The following is a 17,169-nucleotide window of genomic DNA, read 5'->3' as shown; positions in this document are numbered from 1 at the left end:
AAGTATTCCAAAGCCTTTCTCTTAACATTCCCAATTTAGTTCTCAGTATTTGCGACCATAATAGAAGATCATTGAAATAATTTTTGTTTCCTTATAATTATGGAATTTTTTTATACTTAATTGAATTTTATTGAGATATAATTCCTATAACTTAAAATTCACCATTTTAAATGTATAATTCACTGGTTTTTAGTATATTCACTATTTTGTACAACTATCACCACTGTCTGATTCCAGAACATTTTCATCACCCCAAAAAGAAACCTCATATCTATTAGCTTAGTCCCAGTTTCCCCTTCCTCCATCCCCTAGCAACCACTAATCTACTTTCTGTCTCTATGGATTTACCTATTCTGAACATTTCATATAAATGGAATCATATAATATGTTGCCTTTTGTATCTGGCTCCTCTCACTTAATGTATTCAAGGTTCATTCATGTTGTAGCATGTAACAGTACTTAATTCCTTTTTATGGTTGAATAATATTCCATTGTATGGATATACCACATTTCATTTATCCATTCATCAGTTGATGGACATCTGGGTTGTTTCCACTCTTTGGCTCTCATGAACATTTGTTTACAAGTTTTTATGTGAACGTAAGTTTTCGGTTCTCTTAGGTATATACCTAGGAGTGGAATTAGTGGGTCATGTGCTAAAACTCTGTTTAACCTTTTGAGGAACTGCCAGACTGTTTTCCACAGTGGCTGCACTGTTTTAAATTTCCACTGGCACTCCATAGATTGAACTTCAAAGGTCATCTCTTCTTGCCTTAAACCCAGTAGTCCCACCAGGCTTATGTTTGCAGTTTTTCCAAACTTTTAATATGCTTGTTCGTATTAAATTTAGACCTTCGTGGATTTGTAACATCAATTTTTTATGTTCTAGGAATTTCTACTACGTATGCGAAATGAGTACCTATGAGCCCCCTCACAGAAAAAAAAAAAAAGATCATAGTGTTGAATATGAGACCATATAAATTAAATGCTGAACCATAACTAGTGGTATTTATTTTGGATTCCTCAATATCCATAAAATTCCTGTTTTGTTTTGTTTTTTGCTTGTGTAAATCTTGGATTTGTTTATCTTATGATATTTACTATCACAATACCCTTGTCATTGTGAAGTTTAAGTAAAGTACTTATTTACTGAGGGTTAAATAATAATTAGATTATTTCTAAGCCCCCTATACTTATTGCTGAGAGTTTATCTAAGAAAAATAAAATATTTTTTAATTGAAGTAACTTTATCCTCAGCCAGCAGGCTGTGTGGGAACCCAGATATTTTCTAAAGGAAAAATAATACTTGTGTAAATTTTTAACCAAAGACTGCTTTCTTCAGTGATTTTTTTTTTCCCTCAGAATTCCTCATATTTTTGGCAATTTTATAATGTTGTTTTTTTAATCCATAAGTAGCTAAGAGTCCCCAACCTTGGGCCAGAATACATATTAAAGTCACCAAGGATCCTCAGCAAAAAGATGTGCTCCCAGCTTCCCCTTCCCAAGCAGCGCAGTAACAGCAGTGGTGACAGCTAGTATCAGGCAGCATTTAGCCCTTACCAGTCACAGCCTCAACTTGAGGAGTCAGTCTCCCTGTGTACTCTTGATATCTTTACATCCTGACTGAGCTCACTGAGAGCACAGGTCGGGGGAAGCCAGGAAGCATGAGGCGTAAGGGCATTGTTATCCCTAGCCTCAGGGTTCTGCACCGTAAGAGTGTGATAATCATTGTGTGTGGACACCACTGGTTGGTCCCATTTCTGTCTTAGAGCACTGAAAAAGTTGGAGCCACTATGCTGAGAGAATTGTTACATAGCAGTAGTTATGAAGAAAAGTTTTTCCAACACACATCTCCAAAGCTGCGCTATAGAGCTGTCACAAACAGGATCTAGATATAAAGTTTAAAGTCACTACAGCCCAGCCCTTTAAACAAACCTATGTGTAATATATCACTACTAAGTGAATTACAAAGAACTTGTTTCTTTTCAATTAGAAATATCAATGGAAAGCATCCCTGCTTCCTTATTAATAGGTAATCGTAAAGCATTAAACGCAAACATTATCAGGACATAAACCATCTGTTATAAGAAAAACATTTTATTTTATTTGGCTGTCATGGTATTTTATATAATCAAAGTTTTTATCAAAGTTTTTATCTCAGTTTTTTAGACAATAGTTCTGAAATAGAAAGCTCATGATGACATACTTCTTCATGGTATGTTCTTGTCTATTTTTCTTTTAGAAGTCCTTAATAGTAATAGCCTCACATGCCTCTTGGTTTTTTCAGATTTGGGGACTTTAGATTTGTGCCTAGGATAAAATTAAATTTATGTAAATTATTATTAAGCATTGTTATGGTATTTTTAGTAAATGTAATTCCCTTACCCCAAAGACCACCTTTAACTATGCAAGGGTCTCTTAAAATCCTAAGTTGAGTCTCATTCTGGATTTTCCCTTGCTCTAGCAGTGTAGCCTTGCACAAGTTTCTTAACCTCCTTGTGCATTTTTTGTCATATTGGCAGTAAGAGGGGACTAAATCCTGGTTAAATCAACTTGGCAGTGTGAGTTCAACTATGAGATGTTATAAGTAAGAAACAGTTTTAACGCAGTATGTCAAAGGCTACTGAAGGAGACAATGGAGATGAGTATATTTAGCATAGGAAACAATGTAATTGTGCTGATAGCCATGGTGACACTGCCCAAGTGTTACTACTTTGGTATCTTAGTCCTTAAGCTTGGCCAAGAAATACGTTGAATAATATTGCTAGCCATTCTTTCTGTGGAAAGATTACAGAGTACTCATTTAAGTAAATGGGTTGAACACCCCCCAAGATTCCTTAACTGTCTTTCTACTACAGACCTAGCTGACATTATATTGCTCTCCACATCAAAGATGAGGGACCTGCCCTGGATATTTAAGGAAACAGTGAAGTGATTTAGTACCTCAGCAGTATAAATACTAAAGGTGGTGAAGAGCAAAGTAAAATGTGTAAGTTGATTTTTTTAATGTAAAATTATGCTTTAGAACTCATTTTCTTACAGAATCCTCACTATAACCATGGATCTTTTCTCCCCTGCTTCCATATCATTCTTTTTTTTTTCTTTTTCTTTTTTTTTTCCATATTATTCTTTACATTTTATTCTGGGAATAAGTCTTATCAACAAATAGGGACATCTAGAAACCTGATATTTTATGTCAGAATTTCTGATTCTTTGTTCAGATCACATTTAAGGAAATTTTTATTTTTAATTTATTTTTTATTTTTGGCTGCATTGGGTCCTCGTTGCTGCGCATGGGCTTTCTCTAGTTGTGGTGAGCAGGGGCTACTCTTTGTTGCGGCGCGCAGGCTTCTCATTGCAGTGGATTCTCGTTGCAGAGCACAGGCTCTAGGCATGCGGGCTTCAGTAGTCGTAGCACACGGGCTCTAGAGCGCAGGCTCAGCAGTTGTGGCGCATGGGCTTAGTTGCTCTGCAGCATGTGGGATCTTCCCGGACCAGGGCTCGAACCTGTGTCCCCTGCATTGGCAGGCGGATTCTTAACCACTGCACCACCAGGGAAGCTCCAAGGAAAATTTTTAAAGTAGTTCTAGAATAACTTTTTTTTCTTTTATTGATGAAAAGATCCCAACCATTCATTGATATAATTTCTTTGAACTAGGTATGTTGGAGTAATCTGAGTTTCGTCTTGGAGATAGTAGATTGTTAGCTAAAGGAATGATAAGCTACCTTGCCTGTAGCCCTGATTTTCCTTCTAAAGAGTTTATTTGCACTTTTTTTTAATGTTTTTAATATCATGCCACTAAAACCAGCATAAGTAGAGCCCACATTATACCAGGAAAGGATGAGACTCACACTTTGCTGTAGCATCATAACTGTAAATCAGTGTAGAGGCTGACTATACAATAATGGAAAAGTTTTCAAATATTAGAAATCTGACTTTAAAATAACCAACGAATGTTTATTGAGCAGCTGCTATGGGTAAGACTGTATCTTAGGCCTTGTGGGGGATACAAAGATTAAACAAAGATCCTGCCCTGGAAGACTACCAGAGGTGGAGGAAAGGGGGAAATAGATATGTGCACAGGTGACTACAGTAAAAAGTTGGATGTATTATTAAATGGCAAGAAAGAAACACAAACTGTTTGGGGGTTCAGAGAAGCAAAAGAGCTCTGCTAGGGAGATCAAAAAAGGTTTCACAGAAGTGGGATTTGTGATGGGCCCAAAAGATAGAAAGTGTTTCAAGAAATAGAAATGAAAGGATGCGAGCATTCTAGGAAGTACCTGTGTAATGAAAAAAGCAAAAAGAAGAGATGTAGTGAAGAGTATAAGATAACTGGAAAGAGTGGTTGGGAAGTTGGGTGTATTGTAAAGATAGAACCTTTTAATGGCAAGGAAAGTTATTTTAGTGGACAGTGAAAGTCATTTAAGTTTTGAGCAGCGAGTACCATCATGAAGCCAGTGTTTTAGGAAGATCAGTCTTGCTGGAGTCGCATCTGATCCTGTCTTCCACCTTGTGCCAGTCCTTCGAAGGCTTCCAGTTTCTCTTATTGTGGCCTACATGGCCCTGCGTCATCCAGCCCCTTCTTCTCCAGCCTCATCTCACATCACCCTACCTTGGTCTCCCATTCCTACCACTCTGACCTTCTTTCCAGCCCTTCTCATCATACTCTCCCTCAGCATAGGACACAGGTTGTTCCCTATATCCAAAATGTTCTTCCCTCCCCTCTTCCTTTGGTTAATTCCCCTTCATCTCTCAGAACTTGAGGAAGTGTTTCTTCCTCAAGAAACGTTTCGTGGACTTCCCTGACTAGATCAAGTATCTTTATAATACGCTGTCATAACACCATGTACTTATCTTTCCTAGCACTTGCCCTGTTTTCAGTTTTATATTTAGTTGTATGATTACTTGATTAATGTCTGTCTCACTCAACTTGAAGATTTTAGGGGCAGGTTCTATGTCTGATTTTACTCACCATTATATAGCCAGCACTTCAGCATCGTGCCTAGAACATCATAGATTTACAATAAATACCTGGCAATGAATGAATGATTATTTAGGAAGCTATCATTTCTAGCTTTTTGTTGACTTCTTCCCTCCTGCCTTCAAGTGCTTATTCATCTTTAAAGTTTAAAAAACAAAACAGAAAAAAAAAAAAACCTATCCTTTGTCCGTAACTTCACTGACCCCCCAGACTATCATCCTTTCATTTGCCAAACTTCTTGAAGAGCTAGTCTGCTGTCAGTGATTCCCGTGCTTTTCATTAATCCCTTGCATTCTGGCTCTTGCCCACAGCATTTATGAAATTGATTTTCTCAAGGCCTCCACTAGTAACAGCCTAGTTAACCAGCGAGCACTGAGACAGTGAACTAAAATGATTACAATGAAAATGAAATGGGAGAGACAGACGACAAGAGACATTACAGCACCAGAATCTACAAAGTTTAGCAGTGGGGGTAAGGGGAGCCAAACATGATTTCACAAAATTAAGACAGATAACTGGGAAAAATAGTGGTTCTTTTAGGGAAGAGAGTATGAGGAACTAATTGAAGGAGATACTGCATTTGGTTTAATACCTGTTCTCCAAGCACTGAGACTGTTCCTGTTCAGGGAGATTCAAGGTTAAGGCAGATTATCCAGTTGGGCAGTTCCCCAGTAAGAGTTGAAAATGTGGAATTGAAGCTAAAGAATGGTAAGAAAAATCATAGACTCAGATTTTAGAGTCATTATTGAGATGGGTGAGAGGCAGAGGTAGAGGGTATTAAGTGCAGAGGAAAGAGAATCTGGAACAGCTGCATCTATGCCAAGGTTGCCTGAGGAGTACAGAAAAAGGCAGAAAGAGGGGAGGAACAAACATTTGTTTTTTGGAACACCAACTCAAACATGCTAGACTCTTTACCTACATTATTTCATTTGATCCTCACAATTCAGTGAGGTCAGTGGTAGTGTCCCACTTCCCAGAGAAAGAAACAGACCATGGGAAGACAAGCACTTTGTCCAAGGTCACAGCTGGGATTTTGATTTCACAATGTGTGCACTAGCCACTGCCCAGTGTACCTTAGAAAGGTATGTGTACAATCAGAACACTGTCAAGGAATCCAAAGCAGGTTTGAGGTTCAAGAAAGAGGTGGTAACTACCTTCCTGAGAACCAGGCAGCTATCCTCTGCTGAACAAAGACAAGGGCTGAACAAAGGCTATGGTTTGGGCAACCACAGTTGTGGGTGACCTTCAAGGAAGCAGTTTCCGTAGAATGATAGTGGAGACCAGATTGCAAAGGCTGCTCTAGTAGACAGTTGTGAAGATACTAGACATAGCAAATGTTGACCACTCTTCATATGGTTGGCATAAAAGGAAAGAAGAGAGGGATTATAATCCAGTAGGACATGGTAAATCTTCAGAAGACTTCTCAGGATAGTGGAGGCTTGAGCATGTTGGCAGCAAAGGGGAAGGAGATGTCATACAGGCAGGGTTGGGAGTACTAAAAAGACAGTGTAACTGATGGGATGTGTTCCATGAAGAAACTGGGAATGTCATCAAAGGCATATTTGCCGATTATTTTTTCTTCTCTGATCCCTGTCACCCACCTCCCTTACCCACTTTCCCCCACATGTTTCTCCCTCCTTGCCTTGAATGTCAGTGTTGTTTGGTAACATTTTGCCTCCTGTACTTAATTTCAAAAGTGAATGGACCAAATCTTGTATGTTTCTCCTTCCAAAAACTCATATTAGTGTTATCATTTCATTACTTGTTCTAGTTTATCCCCCTCCACCACAGGTTAGTGATCTGCTTTAGAATTAATTTAGGGCAGCATTTCTAAGTTTGACCTGTATAGCTACTGTGTTTAATTCTGGTGTCTAACTTTTTTTTTTCAGATTTATGATTTTTACCTGCCTTCTCATCTTTTATAATCCACAAATCAGTCTTAGGGACATATACATGTACTTCACAAAAAAATACACACATATACACACACATACATACACACACACACACAGTTTCTACATGAGAATAAGAGACTTTCCATTCATCCAAAAATTGTGTTTGGACAGTATGTAAACAATACTAAACCAGGAAAGATGTCTACAGTAAGTGAGGCAAATTTGAAACTGTTTTCTTACCAAAACATAATCTCCATGCAGCCAAGGACATTGTCTAGATTACTTTTGTCTCCCTAAATCTGGCACTCAATCTGGCATTTAGTAAGCACTAAGTGAATATTTGTAGAATAAATCGAATGAATGGACAGGAAAAACTTGGATAAATTATTGTTGGTGTTATGAACTTCAAAATAGAATTGGTAGCACTGGTAAAATTGCACAGGAAAAAAACAAATAGTTGCTTACTATCATGAGTAAAAAGGACAGTAACCTTTGTCTTGGTAATGACTCGTATTTTCCAGGGTGGATATTGTCTGATAAGGATGTGACTAGCCTAAAAATGACTGCTGCTTTTAACCACATCTAGCATTGCTTTTTTGCAAATAGATATTTATAAAATCTTTAATAGAATTAATGAAAAACAAAACTAGATATAACTGGGAAATTATCTTTTAATTCATATAATTATAAAATTAGTAAGCATTTTAATTTTTTTAAATGTCTTTGATTTTAAAACTATATTTCAAATACTGCTTTTCTCTGATTTCCATGGACTTACTCTTTCATATTCTATGGACTGATAAATAGAAGAATTGATTATAGAGCAGTTAATCACCAAGTATGTAGATATGGCACTAAATCTTTTATTTATCTGATGCATCACAGACACAATTCTGGAGAATTCTTTAAATGTTTTACATGTTGGTATTTGTTCGTTGAATTGGAAGCATTTATCAAATATTAATGGGTCTTAATGGAAAATTTCACTCTAGAGGCAAACTCTTCCTTTAACTAGTCTTACTGAATGTATTTTATTAACTAGTCTTGCAAACTTGCATGAAAATTATAAGGAAAAAAAATTATTATTCCTAGGCATATTGAGTGCTTGTTAAATTCAAGAACCATATCACCTAGTGTGTTTTTTCTCTGTTGCCTTTAAACACTTCCATTTAGATTGTGTATTATAGAGACTTAACACCTTTTTAATATTTTTCCTGCCTCTGACTTTTCTCATTCTGATAGTTCTAGTTAACAGTAAAGTCATATGGTTCCTGAAGGCAAAACTAAAATACTTCCGATTTACTCCTGGTTTAAATATTTTTACAAAGTTTTAGAGCAGATTATAAAGGCCAAAGGGTAAAACGAGGCTTGCTGTTATCTAGTTCTCACTATTGCTGTTTGTGTCATCCCATATCCACTTTCAGGGAGCAGTCTGAGAGTTGGCTCTTTGTCATTTTAGTACAGCTCAGGTATACTCTGCCTTAAAAGACAAAACATATCAAAATACATAAAGCTTAATACTGAAAATTCCATTGGAGCAAAAGTACTCAGGAAACTGCTTGAACACCTGTAATTTCTGTGGAGGTGAAATCACATTATAGTAACTGAATTGTCTGTACAATTTCACAGTTTTATTTATTTACTGATTTTCTTTCCAATGAGTTTTTCAGGCCCCACATTATGATGTTGTCTGTCACATGGAGGTTTTTAATTTCAATGAGTGACAAATCAGCCACACTGCAAAAATGTTTTTTAAGACTATGCAACTGCCAAGTTATAACTAGTATTCCTGTGGTTTCAGTGCAGAGAAGTATGTTGCTCATCCAAAACACTAACACTTATACAACTTTCACATGCTCCAGAATTCCTCAAACTGTGTAAAACTAAATGCCACTAATCCTCTACAGCACACATTACAGATTGAGAGATATGGTTATACGTTGAAAGTAGGAATAAAATTATGTATTCTTTCCCCAAAGGAAAATAAAAATACACATTTGGAAGAAAAAAAACCAAAAAAACCTTTTTATATAATTTGAAGGACTATATGAACCCCAGTATCCCAGGTTAACATGAGGAAGTGGAGTCAGCAAATATAGGTTTCTCTTTTGAGAAAACTGATAAGAGTAGGAAAGAAATTGAACTGCAACAATTTGTTTTGGAGAAAAGAGACTTAAGCATGTTTGTAGGGTATGGAGAAGGAGCCAGTTAAAAAACAAAAAGAATCTGAAGCTGAGGGCAGGGTTGGGGGGTAGACATGCATGGTGGAACAGGGTCCCAGAGGAGGTACAAAGAAGTGGGATCATGGTTACAGGCAGCAGTAGCTTGAACAGGAGAGAGATACATCTTCTGGGGCAGGAAGAAAATAAGTGAAGAGTAATGTGGCTATAGGTAAGTGTGTAAGTAGAAGGGAGATATTTATTTATGTATTTATGTATGTATGTATGGCCGTGTTGGGTCTTCATTGCTATGCGTGGACTTTCTCTAGTTGCAGCGAGCGGGGACTACTCTTCGTTGTGGTGAGCGGGCTTCTCATTGTGGTGGCTTCTCTTGTTGCGGAGCATGGGCTCTAGAGCGCAGGCTCAGTAGTTGTGGCGCACGGGCTTAGTTGCTCTGCGGCATGTGGGATCTTCCCAGACCAGGGCTCAAATCCGTGTCCCCTGCATTGGCAGGCGGATTCTGACCCACTGCACCACCAGGGAAGTCCCTAGAAGGGAGATTTTTAAATTACGCCTGACAACTTCAAGTAAGATATGATGTGTTCTAAGAGTGAAGAGATGATGGTTGAGTAGGGCGTGAATAAAAGAGGTAACAGTCATTGAGAGTATCTGGAAAAGGACCTAACCAAGTGCCAGAGAAAATTGACAAGTTACCCAGCTGAAGCCAGAGATCATGGGTTTGTAGTTGTATCAGTCTTCGAAGTTCCCTTTTTCCTGCCACTTTCCTATCCTCCAGTAGTTTTCAGCCATCCTGTTGTAGGTGTGGAGAAAGCAGGTTGTAGCACTACTTAGTTGTAGTTTTGATGAATAGGAAAGCTAAGACAAGGATGCAAGAGATTCAGAAGAGTGCTGGTGAAAGATTAGTTCAAGAAATCAGGACAGATATAACTGGTAAAGGGTAATGGAGTTATCTTAGGAAGAAAATTGGTTGTCCTAATGAAATGTTTCTTTTGTTCCTCCCCACAAAGTTGTGTCTTCAGCTCTGACATTTCTCCTAGGTTGCAAACCAAAATTTTATGGGGGTGGGGGAGCATCTCCATTTGATATCCCTCAAGCAATTCACACTCAGAAATCTGGGACTGAGCTGATCTTCCCTTTCTTTTCCTTTGGTGGCATTTCCATCTTCCTAATTACCCAGAATTGAAGTTTGACTTGGCTTTGGTGCTTCCTTTGCCCTTATCTCCCATATCTAATCAATTGCTAAAGCCTTCCTTCCTAACTTCTCTTACCCAATTGTTTTTCTCCTTTCCCGCTGCTACCAACCCACATCAGGCTTTCATTACTTGCCTAGACTGCTGCAATTATAGCCTTCTTAAACACGTCTCTTGCCATGTTTCTCCTCCCTCAAGTAGTCCATGCTTCCTCCAGCTACCAGAGTAATCTCACTAAAGCTCAGTTCTGATCAGGGCAGGCCTTTGTTCAGAAACCTTCTAATACCCCATTTCTTATCATGTAATTTTGCTTGAAATTCAAGGCCTTCCTTAAGTGGCCCCAACCTGCCTACCCAACTATTTCTCTTTTGTGTCCTTACATTGTATCCACTGACTCTTTTCCCCTACAAGCATCTCTGTTAGCTTGTATCTTTGTGGACTCTGCTTAAAATGCCTTTCCTTTTCATGTTCGTGGGTCCTAGCATTCAAGACCCACTTCAAATGTCACTACCTCCTTAGAAGTCTTTCTTAACCCCCCAGAGGTACAAATAATATCTTCCTTGTACAAATTTCTATAGGTGAGACCTTTCTTTTGGACTGTATTACCTTCTGCTTTGTTACATAGGTATTTATATAGAGATCTCATTTCCTTTGCTATTCAGTTTTGTCCAGCAGTGTAGTTAACAAGTATAACAAATGATCAGAACTGCACAGATTATCTCAATTCAAAAATTTAACAGTGGTTCTAAACACTGGTTGTCCATTAGAATCACATAGGGAGCTTTTAAAAATTACTAATACTTGGGAATTCCCTGGCGGTCCAGTGGTTAGGATCCCACTCTTTCACTGCCGAGGGCGTGGGTTCAGTCCCTGGTTGGGGAACTAACAACCCGCAAGCCTCGCCGTGTGGCCAAAAATAAATAAATAAAATAAAAGTTACAAATACCTGATCCAAAGATTTTGATTGACTGTTCTAGGGTGGAGGCTGGACATATGTATTTTTAAGTTCCCCAACTGTAATTTGTGCAGACAGAATTGACAACCACTATCCTTAATTCTAGTGCAATTATTTGTGTACTAGATAAAGATATGCTAAATCAGTTAATTTAACTATGTCTGCCAGGATTTGCTTGCTGAGAGGCATGTCTTAACCTTCTTCTAAAGTCTTCATTAGTTGATGATGTTGGAAGATGCTTCTTGGCTGTCACAGAAAGGATGAATTAATTAGAAACAATAGAATTGTCTGTTTTCATTAGCATGTTTTATTTTGTAATGACAGATTTCAAAAATTATTTGAAGAGCATATACAAGTGGGCCTTTGAAATCATAAGGTCTACTCAGTTCTTAAAATGAATCAGACATGTGAGCTTGTGTGGTATAGTGGTTAGAAGTGTCGACCCGTGGGAGTACTTCTGGGGTTATTTGCTCATCTCTTACTGACTACGTGACCTTAAGAAAGTCACTGGAGTCTCACTTTGGAGTTAACACTTGCTGTAACTTCACAGAAAGGTTGAAGATCAACAAGTTAGTTTCATCAAGAAAAATTTCTTTTTACAAACTTGGAAATCACTGTAGCTTCTTATGTTTGACTCAGTGGTTGAGATCCTGCCACAAAAGGAGTAACTGGGAAAAAGAAGTGGTGTTCTTCAAAGTAAACAATTTACTCTAATTTAGAAAGCCAACCACCACCCATTTTAAAGTATCTGAATTTTAAACTGAGCTCTGACCTCTTGGCGTTTGTTTCCTTGTCAAACTGTTTACTTTACTGAAAAACAACATCAAGAGCAGCTTAGGAAAGTGCCATGAAGGAGTTATCTCTGCACGTGGCCCAGTCCATGTTATTTTATGGAAAAGGAAAAGCTCTTCCACAGGTTGACTTTTTTGGTTCTTTCCCTGTGCCCCCGGGGCTATTGTGTTACTTCAGGGAGGAGGCCAGGGGCCACAGATTAGACAAATATTTTTAGAGAATCACTGACAGAGTTGAATCTTCTGCCTTCTCCCTAGTAAGAAACATGTAAGGTGGAAAAAGAGTTATATAAATATGAGCCCTGAATATACAGATGAAATCCCTTTTGAAAGTTTATACTAAAAATTTTTTTTATATCTTAAAGAGACGTTTTAGAAAATGCCTTGGGTTTGTGTGAGCCCTCAAATTTCTGAAAATAGATGACATTTTGACCCTTTGCATTACTTACTGGTCACAGCTCTCCTTTGTTTCAGTTTTGAGTGTATGTTTTCACAGACAGAGGTTATCATTTTGCACTGCTTCATGTAGAGAAGGAGGGAAAATCCCAACTCATTTTTTTGAAGAATACAAAGTATGGGTAAAGTGACAATTGTTACTGCAGTGCATGAAGGAATATCGAGACTTCATAGATAAGCAAGATACCCTTGTGATAAAGGTGTCCATTTTCAGCACTGTTCTTAACCAGTGTGATCCTGGATAAATCCCTTACCCTGTCCAAAGCCTCTGATACTTGGGCTGTCAAAAGGAAACTAGCTGGGTTGTTGAGACTAATCACACTTGAGGAAATTAAGTGGTATAGCCTCATCAAAGAAGACTGTGCAGTTAAACCTCATCTTTCAGATTTTTCAGTTACTCAGGCCAATATTAATAAAGATGCCTCATCTATCCCGGAAGACTTTTGGTTTTGTTTGATTCTAAGCCCCTGAAGTGTCAGGTATTGTAATATCTGTTCTGTTTTCACTGGTAAAGTAACAAGCATAGTGCCTGTGCATGTAAACATTGAAAGTACTTCTTTTTAACAGAAATACTCCTCCTTCCCAGCCCTAAGTTCTGAAGGATGAGAGAGTGAGTGTTAAAAAAATTTCTTTTAAGCCCAGCATTATCTTTTAGCGGTCTGCATATTCATCACCTTTATGCGTGGTAATCAGCAGAACAGGTTTCCCTACTGCAACAGAACTCTGTAGGAACCCAGTAATTTCTCAAATCTGATAGGTACAGAAAAGTGTGGCTTTTCACTTCCTATCCTTTCCTCCAACCCCAAACCATAGAGAAGCATGCTTTCTGGTGACATTTATTCATATAGACATTCTCACAGCATTTTCTTCACTTAAGATTATATTGAATATGAGGAGTGTTGTTCAGTGTCATTTTACAGCAGCCTACCAGTTTGATTGTGCAAGTTTGGAAATCAGTAATAAACCCTTAGGAAACTCTGAGAGTTACTGCTGCTTAGTGTTGACGGTCAGGTTAAGGGATGTCTGTGCTATATCATTTAAGGCAAATGCCTGATGTGATCTTCACCCATATTACCCAGATTATTCAGGAAACGATAAATCAGACCATGCTGTGATTTCCAGTGTTCCAAGCGTCGCACTATATATTCCCCAATGGGAATGAATGCAGTGATCAAAGCAATACGGACCACAATGGGAAGACCATTTAAATATCCAAGTTCATTACTGACTTTTAATGCACTACAGGAGATGGATAACCTAGAGACCCATCAGTTGTTTAGCTCCACTTCTTCAGTAAACCACAACTTTAACTCTTTATATAGCTTTCTCTGTTGATGTGAAACAAACCAGTGACTCACAAAATCATAGGTAACTTTCTTCTGAGCCTTAATCGAGAGTTTGTACAGCTCTGAATCCTTGGATATAAAGATTTATAAAAAGGCCACTTTTAACTAAAAATCTCTTGTTTCAGTTGTCAAACTTTGAAACTCCTCTTCTGTGTATAATAATTCCTGTTAACCAGATGTTGTTTGATAGCTCAGTAATAACAAATGGAGGGTACCTGTCCTAACCTGACTTCCAATCTCTCCTTTTGATGTGTAGCATATGTGGAGCAGTCAGCTAAATAAAGGTCTTATCAATAAGATGCAGTTTGACACTTGGCTTTTTTTGCTTTTGTCGTCATGCCATTTACCATATGGTAAAGAACTGGTTATAGAAGGCTCCCTTTCTTTTCAGAATAGAGATTTGAATCAGTGGAGTTTTCATGAGAAGTTTCCTCTCTTGTTTGTGATTTATACATCTGCAAGTTATGTCATTTTTGTCATATTATATTCTCCAGGATACAGACTTTTTGTGGTAAACCATCCTTTTAGTGTCACCTTTAGAGGTTTTTATTCATATTTAAAAGTACATGAAGGAAATAAATTGAAACATAAAAATATTTTGTTCTTACTCACTGCCAATCACAATTTCTGTTGATTATTTTAAAGGTATTTCCTACATAAAGCACATTGTTAAATACCAACTATGGTATATTACTATATTATTTAAGTAGAGTAGTTATTTGGGCCCAGTTTATTGTAGTTTTCTTTGATATTCACTATTAGAAGTTGTAGGACTGGAACAGAGGTTTGAGTCCCTTTCAATATATAATAGGGTGGAAGTTGTTCTTTAATTAAAAGGGTAAACAGGTAAGTGATTAGCATACACAGATAAAGGATTAAAAGGAAAGGAGGAGCCTAGGGACTCTAACAAAAAAGGGGAGAAGGTTGATAAGATTCTGAGATTGTACTTCAAAGATAACTTAGATGTGAAAGATTTTACATCATGATATCTTTCTCTGAAGGTATATTGTTCTATGTTTTGAAGTAATGAATTTAAAAAATATTTATATTCTGGGACATTGCATTTTAGGAAAATGAGAAGCTATAAGTGGGGGACATAGGGAATAACACCAATCTGAATAAGGAGCAGTTAGATGGCATCTATTAGGAAAGATTAAAAGGACTTGGAATTGAGAACCATTTTCAAGAATATGAAGGAATAACTTTTAAGAGCTGGCCCCCAAAAAATTCTGCAAGGGCCATTTAGATTATATACGAGGAACAATGTCCAGGATTTAAAATGCGTTAACCGTTGCAGCATGCTACACATAGAGGTATAGAATCTCCCTCCTTCACAATCATGGAGGTAGTTTATTAACTGTCTTGTGTAAAGGGTCCCAATCACTACATCAAGAAAGGATCTTGAGTCTCTTTTCTTAGCTCTTTTAACTCTTAATGGGAGGAGACTAAAAGGGAGTATAGATTCCAAAAACAACTGAGTCCTCATTTTGTGGCTACATTCTGTTACTTTCATTGATCTAGAAAGAATAAGAACACACCCCATTCAAAAACAGTAGTAACAGCCAGAAATACACAGAAAGAAAGACCGGTATTGGATTGTAGAAATCCTAAAGTGCTCTTCCTTTTGGCCAAGTGTCATCTCCTTTAGAGTGAAAGGAATTTCCTTTCCTTTCACATTTAACCTGTGAGGCTAAAGTACTTTTGCTCCAGAGGAAGGCACCAAGCAACCACTCAAGGGCCAGCCCCTTGCTCCACAGTTTCCTCTACAGGACTGGAGTGAATTAAGCGACAAACCAAGCCTGCTCAGTGGCACTTAGCCCTACTCACTCTTGGCCAACACTGAGTTTCAGGACACATGGAAGGGAGGAGGGGAAATGCAGGAACAAGTGATAGGTCTTGATTTAATGCTTGGCCTACCTGATGAATTTAAAGCTCATCTCACCTCACTGACAGATATTCTGAAATATTCTAGCAGGAAGATGCCACTACGTGCGAGCAGGAGGAGTCAAGAACATGTTTCCTCCCTTCCTTCCTCTAAAAATGAAAGGAGGAACATTTTATGAAGAAGAAAAAGTATTTCAGTAAGCACAATAAATTAGTGACCTCTTAAGCTATTTCTTCCTTCAACAACTAATTAGTGATCATTTACAACGTGTCAGGCATGAGGGATACAGTGAATGCAGTGAATACACGAGTCATTGCGCTCGTGACATTCACCTTCTTTTGGATGAGAGAGAGACGGTAAACAAGCAAACAAATAATAGAACTAAATAATAGTAAGGACTATGAGACAAATAAGACAAGTAGGTAGGTAGAGAGGGCGAAAGCGAGGATAGACTTCACGTGGGAGAGGTGACATTTAAACAACACAATTACATGAAAGAGAACACCATGTAGAGATCTGGGGGAAGAGCACCCCAGGAAAGAGAACGGCCAGCCCTTAAGTGAGGACAAACTAAACCTTGGCGTAACTGAGGCAAGGCTGCTCAGTTTGGCTGGAGTGGAGTCAGCCAGGGAGAGTTCTCTCTCCACCGGGTAGATTTTATGAGATATTTTTGGTTTTGTTAAGCATCTTCCATACTTAAGTGATTCAGTGTACAGGAGGTCTTTCACAGACCAGACCTTGAGTATCCTAGAGCCAAGTGGTTCCTTTGGATTTCTCATCTCCTATTTTAATAACTCCCATCATCAGACTTAGCGTATATAAAACATTATATCAGTGACTGAGTTATTCACTTTAAATTAAAGTTGGTACATAATAATCTTCTAGTGTAAGAGTTGGCAAACTTTCTGTAAAGGGCCAAATTATAAATATTTTCAGCTTTGCTGGCCCTACAGTTCCAACTACTCAACTCTGCTGTTGTAGCACAAAAGCAGCTGTAGAATACATAAATAAATGGGCATGGCTGTTTTTCAGTTTATTTACGAAAGTAAATTATTTACAAAAGTAAATTATTTACAAAAGCAGCAAGCCAGATTTGGCCCACAGACCATAGTTTGTCCAGGACCTGTTGCAGTACACTGAGAAGTGCTAGTATGGGGTAGCAGCAGTTTCAGTTCTATAATCATTCACCAAATTATGTATTAAGAGAACAAGCCTGTGAGGAATACAAGATGGATGAGTAAAATGTGATCCCAGTCTTCCACCTTTCTGCTTGGTGCGAAAAATATATACAACTAACAATATATACTTTCATATTATTTGAAATATTTATGAAAATGTTCATGTGATAGAAACAAGGAAAATAAAAGGCCCAAAGAAATTTGATTCCTCCTATAAGTAGTTATTAAAGCAAGAGAGTGACTTAATCATATCTGTGAGAGAGGATTGTGGTGGCAATGTGGAGACTGGACTGGAGTGGGAGACCACTTAG

The 17,169-nt window shown here is 37.9% G+C and overlaps 1 protein-coding gene across 8 annotated transcripts in view; it reads left to right on the top strand.

Annotated features, from left to right (window-relative positions):
- RPAP2 (RNA polymerase II associated protein 2) overlaps nucleotides 1–17,169 on the top strand; it is a gene marked incomplete at its 5' end in the record, with an annotated part of 87,930 nt that overhangs the window by 54,515 nt on the left and 16,246 nt on the right. Inside the window, one exon of one of the 8 annotated variants that reach the window (XM_082477328.1) lies at nucleotides 2,859–14,094. The exons of the other annotated variants lie outside the window; for them this stretch is intronic. Within the exon in view, the coding sequence (XP_082333454.1) occupies nucleotides 2,859–2,868 (10 nt within the window). The 3' untranslated portion in view covers nucleotides 2,869–14,094. Of the gene's footprint in view, nucleotides 1–2,858; nucleotides 14,095–17,169 lie in introns of those variants that run through there. 8 annotated transcript variants of the gene reach the window in all.

The sequence above is a fragment of the Balaenoptera physalus genome, assembly GCF_965194825.1.
Source record: "Balaenoptera physalus genome assembly, chromosome: 1".
In the NCBI taxonomy this organism is placed as follows: domain Eukaryota; kingdom Metazoa; phylum Chordata; class Mammalia; order Artiodactyla; family Balaenopteridae; genus Balaenoptera; species Balaenoptera physalus.
Note: the sequence above shows the minus strand (reverse complement) of the source record. Positions and strands in the feature narration are given on the sequence as shown.